At 44.7% G+C, this 8938-nt stretch overlaps 1 protein-coding gene across 1 annotated transcript; it reads right to left on the reverse strand.

Annotated features, from left to right (window-relative positions):
* Window positions 1-510: 510 nt before the first annotated feature.
* On the reverse strand, window positions 511-7743 carry Pifo (primary cilia formation). The gene is made up of 6 exons (XM_038310838.1): window positions 7623-7743; window positions 7388-7530; window positions 6715-6813; window positions 5900-6030; window positions 4440-4557; window positions 511-1712 (listed from the first exon to the last, which is right to left on the reverse strand). The coding sequence occupies exons 1-6, from the start codon at window positions 7741-7743 to the stop codon at window positions 1644-1646; spliced, it is 681 nt and encodes a 226-aa protein (XP_038166766.1). The 3' UTR covers window positions 511-1643.
* Between the last annotated feature and the right edge of the window lie 1195 nt (window positions 7744-8938).

Genomic DNA, 8938 nt, shown 5'->3' on the forward strand with positions numbered 1-8938 from the left:
TTAGGGAGGTACTGAGACAGACACGAGGTCCTTTTCGATCTGGGAAACCTGGAGAGGCAGGGTAACTACATCATTCCTCTGTTGCCCTTTGGATCTATTAGGTTTTACCCCAATATCTGACTCCTGAGTTTTATTTAATATTATAACAATGTAAGTAATCACTTCACACATTGAGGGGAGAAGTAGCTGAGAAGGCAGACTCTAGAATTTGGGGTCAAATTTGATGGGTAACAGGAGCCAGCAGACACTAATGATCCATACATTACCTTATGAGAATAAAATCGGTGGCTTGGTTCAGAAGGGTTGAGTTCTGTGGAAGGGAACTTATATATGCCAGCCCTGTGATTTTGGCACTAGATGAATGAAAGAAAGAAATAAAAACAAAGGACATGACTGCTCCTAGGTTTGGTGGAGAAGGTTTATTGTTGATTAAAAAGGAGATCATAGCCAGAGGCAGAAATATCTGGGAGAGTCCAGAGTGAACACAATCCTGAGCTGGGCCTTGTGAGGAGAGGGATGAGGGGATAGGGAAGAGCCAGATCAAGAGGCCAGGAGTATAAAGGATAGACCAAAAAGGGGCAGGTAACCAAAATGGCTGAATTATACAGGGAAGGGGAACCAAGCCTGGATTTCAGAAGTTTAGGGTAGGGGGTGGGGTATGCCAGCCAGAAGGGTTCTGTAATAGGTAGGGACTGAAGGGATACAGGGAGAACCTGGTGGCCATGTCTACTTTGATGTGTTAAATAGGCACCTCAGCCAGTGGATTTTATTTTTATTTATTTATTTTTTTAATTTTGGAGACAGGGTCTCTCTATACAGTGCTGGCTGTCCTGGAACTCAGTATGTAGTCTAGGAAGCTGTCTGTCTCTCAAGTGTTTGGATTAAAGGTGTGTGCCACTGTGGCTAGTTGCTGTGAATTCTTATTTCATACCCTAACATGTACTCGTAAACCTTCAGGGGCAATTTAGAGAAGGGGCACACCTAACCTCCTTGTCACCTTGTGGAGTCTCAGACTTCAGCTTAGGTGTGTGTTCATTCCTAGGATATACCCATTGTTTCTCACTCTGCCTGATACTAAGTAGGAACTCAGCACACAGACTAAAGAGGCCATGTCATGGGTAATTGGAACTTTTTGGGTTATTTGAGGTTTATGTCAATCTAGGAAAGAATAGAACCAGAAAATTTTCATCCTATGCCAGGGAATTCATAAATCTTGGAAGGACTCCCCTAACATAAATGTTGTAACTTGAATTTAAAAATCCCATGTCTTGGGGGCTCAGATTCTATCTACGACCTTGACATGTACAGGCTAAGATTTACCTAGTTGTAGGACTAGTGGTAGAACATTCAAGACTGATGCCCAAGAACTGAAGGCAGTGGTTAAGGCATCCCTGGGTATTTCTCAAAAATGAAACTACACGTCTGGACACCCAACAAGCACTATTAGACCACAGACAGACAGAGTAGTAACATTCTGGACCAGTCTTTATTTTTTTGTAGGGTGACTGTGAGACCCTCGCTCCTCCCTGGATGCCGAATTGGCAGACAAGAGGGCCCAGGAAACCCAGAAGTACAAGGGCAGTCCCATCCTCAGTTCCGGAGGTTCCGCAGTCAGGAGAACTCGTGAAGACAGTGCCTACTTCTCAATTGTAAAACAGGCTAAAGTAGGCCACACGGTTCCGATGTTTTCTAAAGTCCTTGTCTGTGGACAGCTGCAATAAAAGAACATTGTCTAGTTCAGTATCCCAGAAAGAGTCCTCTGCTTCTGATCTTCCTGACTATGACGTGGAACCTCACAGTGGAACCTGTGGCCCAGGTAAAGCCCAACCCAATAGGAATTGAGGTGTAGTGATTCAACATTCGTGATAACTGAGAACATTGTACTCTGGAGTTCATCATGCTAGGAACTGGCTACTTGGAAATTTTTGAGCAGTTGGTCAACATCTTGATGTCAAGGATTATATGTTTAACTATATGTTACCCATAGATCCTAACACTTATATCCACATATTAGGCATTTAACAAATATTTATGGATTTAATCCTAAATTCCACTAAGAAGAAAACATAAACCTAGAATTACAATAGCAAACCCACACTAAGTATATATTCTATGTACTGTATGAAATGCTTTTCCATATTATCTGTTAGTTAGCTTTACAAGGCCAGATAAATTATATTATTAAATTCATTTTAAAGATAAGAAAGCCAAGCCTTTGCTGGAGAGGATGTGGAGTAAGGGGTACACTCATCCATGCTGGTGGGAATGCAAACTTGTGCAACCGCTTTGGAAAGCAGTGTGGAGGTTTCTCAGGAAATTTGGGATCCACCTACCTCAGGACCCAGCAATCCCACTCTTGGGAATTTACCCAAGAGATGCCCAATCATATTACAAAAGCATCTGTTCAACTATGTTTATAGCAGCATTATTTGTAATAGCCAGAACCTGGAAACAACCTAGATGCCCTTCAGTGGAAGAATGGTTGAAGAAAGTGTGGAATATATACATATTAGAGTACTACTCGGCGGTGAAAAACAATGACATCTTGAATTTTGCATGCAAATGGAGGGAAATAGAAAACACCATCCTGAGTGAGGTAACCCAGGCCCCAAAAGATGAACATGGGATGTACTCACTCATAATTGGGTTCTAGCCATAAATAAAGGACATCGAGCCTATAATTCGTAAAAATCCCAGAGAAGCTATATAAGAAGGTGAACCCAAAGAAAAACATATAGTTATCCTCCTGGATACTGGAAGTAGACAAGATTGCCGGACAAAAAATGGGAACATAGGGGTGGAGTGGGATGGGAGGAGGGGGGTTGGGGCGAGAAAAGTGTGAAGTGGAGGATGGGAAGAGCTTGGGGGAATAGGATGGTTGGGATATAGGAAGGGTGGATATGGGAACAAGGAATTATATATCTTACTTAAGGGAGCCATTCTAGGGTTGGCAGAGACTTGACTCTAGAGGGGTTCCCAGGTGTCCAGAGGACGCCTCCAGCTAGGTCCTTGGGCAGCTGAGGAGAGGGTGCCAGAAATGTCCAGATCCTATTGCCATACTCATGAATATCTTGCATATCACCATAGAACCTTCACCTGGCATTGGATGGAGAAAATGACAGAGCCCCACATAGGAGCACCGGACTGAGCTCCCAAGGTTCCGATGAGGAGCAAAAGGAGGGAGATCATGAGCAAGGAAGTCAGGACTGTGAGGAGTGCGTTTACCCATTGAGACGGTGGGACAGATCTAACGGGAGACCACCAAGTCCAGTTGGAATGGAACTGATGGAACAGGGGACCAAACCGGGCTCTCTGAATGTGGCTGACGGTGGAGGAGGACTGAGAAACCAAGGACAACGGCAATGAATGTGAACTCTACAGCATGGACGGGCTCACTGTGAGCCTTAACCTTCACCTGGTGATGGATGGAGATAGAGACAGAGCCCCACATTGGAGCACCGGACTGAGCTCCCAAAGTTCTGATGAGGAGCAGAAGGAGAGAGATCATGAGAAAGAAAGTCAGAACCATGAGGGATGTGTTCACCCACTGAGACGGCAGGACAGAACTAATGGGAGACCACCAAGTCCACTTGGAATGGGACTGATGGAACATGCGACCAAATCGGACTCTCTGAAAGTGGCTGATGGTGGAGGCTGACCGAGGAGCCAAGGACAATGGCGATGGGCTTGGTCTCTACGACATGGACGGGCTCTGTGTGAGCCTTGTCAGTTTGGTTGCTCACCTTCCTGGACCTGGAGGGAGTTGGGAGGACCTTGGACTCAACATAGTGTAGAGAACCCTGATGGCTCTTTGGCCTGGAGAGGGAGGGAGTGGGGGTATGGGTGGAGGGGAGGGGAGGGAAGGGGGAGGAGGAGGGGAGGAGATGGCAATTTTTAATAAAAAATAAATAAACTGGAAACAAAAAAAAGATAAGAAAGCCAATATAAAGAAAAGTCCTAAAGATCACACAGGAAGGCAACACTGGACCCGTTTGAAGACAGGTAGTACTTTCCCAGCTCTTACTCAGAATGTTCTCCAGCTCTCCAATGATCTAACACACACATTATGTCAGAGAGAACAATGAAGAAGGAGTCATGGATGTGGACTATAGCTGCCCAGTCACCTGATCATTACTCTTCTCAGCATCTTCTTAAATCATATAGGATATTTTTCCATGTCTACCCTACGGAATTAGCAGGTGCAGGTAATCCCTTTTCTAAGGATCAGATGAAATGTGATATTTGGCCAGTCATAATTATCTATAAAAAGTTAACGCAGATGAGTTTCCAAAACTATCCTCACATTGACATACACACAAAATATAACTTCAGGGGACCATGAACTTTTCAAATTTTCCTTACAAACTTCTGGGTAAGAACAAATGAGAATATAGGGTAGTACTGGACAGAAAGGTGCGTTAGCAGCCAAATCTTATTACCTCAGCTTTTAGAGTTCTTTTCTCTAGACATGGGACCTGACACCAGTCTGGAGATCCAAATTTCATCGGCCAAACAATCTTTGGGGGTGACTTCTTCTCTGGATTGTATGTGCCAGGGCTAGAAATGAACATACAGACATGGTTGAAGATGGACCTTGAATTCCACCTTCCTTGGGAAAAACAAGACTAACCTTTCAATGTCAGGCAAATGTGAGTGTCATTTCCCATTAGTGTGTCTCTAATCAGGTTGCTAGTGTTAAAGAGAACCAGCCTCAACATCCAAGTAAAGGACTCAAACATATTTCTATAACTCAGTATCCTTAGCTGAAAGACCAGAGATCTCAGGATTGTGAGCGCTATGAGATCCACCACGGTGATGGGTTAGTACTGCCCACAATTTGAACATGGTGAAATACATGCAGAGACAACGTTCCTGCAATCTCGGAAGAAGCAAAGCAGAACCAGTTACTTTGGTTCTCAATAATGAGATTATTTGTGAATTGCCTGTGTTTGTAAAGCTGTTGTAGACTATACTGTAAGGAATAGTTTAGAAAGATATAGAATCAAGACTAATGCTTAAACTTCCTTAACCAAAGCTTGGAAAAGTTGCTTGCATTGTCTGGTTCTTGGACTTTGATAATTTTCCCTGCAGTTGAATATTGAGTAGGTTCATAGGCATCTAGACTAAACCCCACTGGCTTGCAAGGGCCAGATATTCCAGCCCGCCCCTTTTCTGTTTACATTTCCTCCCTTCTCACTGTACCCTAACAATGATAATGTCTTCCTTTTCTATCTCATCAAATTTCTTCTCAACTTAAAGAATTTGCACTTGCTGTTCTTTCGGCCTGGGAGGCTCTGTCTCCACATAATAAATCAAGTCACTTTACAGGACTGGTTTAATCTATTTGCTCAGATCTCAGACCAAGTGACATTTGCTGAGTGTTTTTCTTAGCAACTTTAAGCAAAGTCGCCCCCAGCTCCTCTCTCTATCACATCATCATCTGCTCGAATGTCTTCATAGGACAGCACCAGTTCTCCGCAGGGTCTGCTGTGCTCATCACAGTTTTAGCTTATAGCTACTGTCCTGAGGGAACTGTCACTTGGTTCCCTTCAGTCTTGGAAGTGTTACAGTTTGACTAATAATTTGTATGGCCAGTATTCTTATTACTGTTGGTATTTCCTTGAGTATTTAATTCTGATTTCTTTGGTTCTAAAATGTACTCTCCAAGAGAGCAGGATATCTGTTTGGCGGGCATGTTGAATTATCTGTGGAAGCCTCAAAAGCGCCTGACACATTAGTAAATGTCTATTGAATTAATAACCAATTCTACAACTCTACAGTACCAGAGAAATGAGAAATTAGAGGTCAAATCTTTAAAGGTTTAGCTTGGAAAGTTTGGACGTAATTCCTGCTTTATGTACTTCTTTCCTATGGAATGCACAGTAAACAGGAGACATACCCAGGATAAGAAGCACCCTTAACTTCAGTACTAAATCGAGGCATCATGATATTAAATGGAGCAAAACTTTGTTTGCATTTCTCATTATAAGTACAAACTTTCTGGTACATTCCTGGATATGGTGTCACATCCTGTAATTATAAAAGGATTGTGTTAGAGGTTGATAAGATACAATCTATACTATCACAAATTATTTAAGGTAAAGCAAAACAATCATTTCTTGCTCTTTATAAGTCAGCTACAGTTCAGGCTGTCAAAGATATAGAAATAGGCCTAAGTAGGCAAAAACCTAAATATGGGTGTGGTTTACACACACACACACACACACACACACACACACACACACACACACAAAATATAGCTAAAGAATCAAAGCAAGTTGGTACAGTCCATCACTGGGAGATTTTTATAGTTAGTATTGCTAGTCCTTGACTGTCCAGCAGGAGAGTAGAAGCTTAGCCAGGGGCTGCAGCTCAGTGCAAGCATACTGGTCTGGTATAGCCTAGGCTCAGAATTCATCAGTAAAAAGGAGAAAGATAATGATTTTGCTTTTGCTCACAATCAGACTTGAAATCTAGTCAGACACAGATACACACACAATGAAAAAGTTGGAATTTGTACTTTAATTGACAAGATAGTGTGATGTAAATAAACACAGCTTCTATATTTTAACTTTAGGTTATTAAAGCCCTGTCCTGGGTCTACTTCTTCAGTGAACTGGTTTTCACTCTCCCCAGGTTACTTTCTGCTTGCAGTGTTAATGCCTCAACCTTTTATGTTGCCACCTGGACCACCTTACAATCTCTGAACGTTACCTTGCTGAGTGGCATAAACCGCACTGCTGTCCTGGCTCCAAGAGCATAACCTTTCGTACTGGCTGGGATCCGAGACAGGTTGTATGCCAAACCATTCCACTTCCAGTGGAAGGAAAAGAGGGAAGGAGGGGAGGAGAGAGAAGAAAAACATCAGTAACACAATTGTAAGCGGTGTGAATTTAGAATGTCCCCATGTGAACTTCTCTGCAAGCCATTGCTGTTTTTTTTCCTTGTCTTGATTCTTATATAGTCAAAATTGTACAGTTAAACAAACAACACAAGTAACTTTGCAGAGAAGTGTGGCTGGATAGACGAATAAATTGAGTTTCTGCGAATCCCAGTGCTTTCCATCTTCAGAGTCCTGTAACAGCTGAATTTGCTTTTCAGGAAGAGGCAGCCCGAAGACTGAACTAAGCAGAAAGAAACCGACATCAGCCCACAGGGATGTTGGAAGTAAAGACTGTGCAGGGATCACAGAAAGCCAAGGCTTGCATTTAGTGGGGGAATGGGAAGTGCTGAATTGTGGTCTTTGACACTTTGACTCTACAGCTGGCTGCAGACCGGGGCTCCTTCTCATGTGGGGACCCAGAAAAAAAAAAGCCACACACAGTAATTTTTCTACCAGAAACGTGTGCATCCTTCCATAGGAAACTGAGGGGAGGAGAATACTCACGTCTGTTTCTGAGTAACACCCAGGGCCTGTGTGGGGCGATCCCCTAAGAGGGAGAAACTTGTTCCCCAACCAGGTTGGGGGGTGGTAGTGAGGAAAGAGTTTCCTCTGCTGATGTGTTCCAAAGGAGTAATTATCCGTCTTCCCTAAAGATCAAGAGAAGAAACTCCAGGTGAGCACGTGGGTGGAGGGAAGCATGGGGGCAGGTGCATCGGATGACCCGGCTGCCAGCTCTTACTACGTGAACCAAGCGTAACTCCACGGAACGAGGGGGCGAGCTGTATTTCCTCCGTGTTCATTTCTCCTGGTCTTCCAACCCTTCTCCCGCTGTCTTTTCTGTAGTCCTCTGCTACTCTCATTACCTACTCTGCTAAAGCACATAGTGCACCTATTCGGGTTCGCACTGTGTACTGCGTTGCCAAGGGGACGTAGCGGCTGAGAGCCAGAGAGGTGGAGCCTAAGGCTGCTCTGAGTGCGCCTGCGCAGTAGATGGCCCAGCGCGCCGGTCACTTCAGAATTGCCTCCTAATTCAGTCTCTGGACTGAGGATGGGGCCTGCTAGGCACCAGGTGGAAGGGCTGCGTGGGTGAGAGGGTGGCAAGCTTCTTCGGAAACACGAGAAATGCAGTGCTGTAAAGGTAGGGGCCTGGGGTTCAGACCTTCCTAGGTCTGAACTAATGGGACCAGGAAAGCAAAAAAACACGCAGTAACTGTGTTGGCAAGAGATGTACAGCTGGACAATGGCAGGAGCAGAGAGGATGGGGGCCCGGGAGGGGAGTTGACAGCTGGGTCTCTATATGGTCCATCTTAGACCCATTTTTCTTTTTCCTCAAGCCAGAGAGAGAGGGGGGGGGGGAGAGAGAGAGAGAGAGAGAGAGAGAGAGAGAGAGAGAGAGAGAGAGAGAGAGAGAGAGAGAGAGAGAGAGGGGGCAGGCAGGGAGGCAGGGAGGCAGGGAGGCAGGGAGGGAGGATGAGAATGTGTGTGTGTAGGGGTGTGTGGGGTAGGAGAGTGTAGGGGTGGGTGTGGGTACAAGGCTTCCAAAGGCCAGTGGCTCTCAGTGGAACAGTAGAGTGCACTGGCACCGCAGAATTGCTTAAAGCAACAATAAAAAAAAATCCTTTAATTTCTAAGCCTTCGTGTCCCCATGATTCTATTGATAGGGTTGCTGAGAATTTTAAAGCGGTGGAAACAAAGCCATGCAGTGCCGACTTCCTGGCTGACAGTATGAAAGGTTTGCATCGCTGAAGATGAGAGCTGCCTAGCCTGTGGGCCCTCTCGTCCTGCTGCAAGGAGAAAACGGCAGTGTGTGCTACTCACCTTTAAACTTTGTCCTGGGCAGACACTAACACGCGTTTTCCCTGGGTTTTAGGGTAGCTTTAGGAGTTGTGCAAGTGTGGGCGGTAGCAATGCACACTGTCAGCTGAATGCCGCTCTTCGTCCGTTTAAAGGTGATCCTGAGTGCACGCGTGCCTTAGGCTAGCCCTTTCTTTAGAGATAATTTTCCAGACTTAGTTATTTTACTTTAGTGTGTGTGTGTGTGTTTGTGTGTGTGTG

This window comes from Arvicola amphibius, chromosome 14 (assembly GCF_903992535.2).
Source record: "Arvicola amphibius chromosome 14, mArvAmp1.2, whole genome shotgun sequence".
In the NCBI taxonomy this organism is placed as follows: Eukaryota; Metazoa; Chordata; class Mammalia; order Rodentia; family Cricetidae; genus Arvicola; species Arvicola amphibius.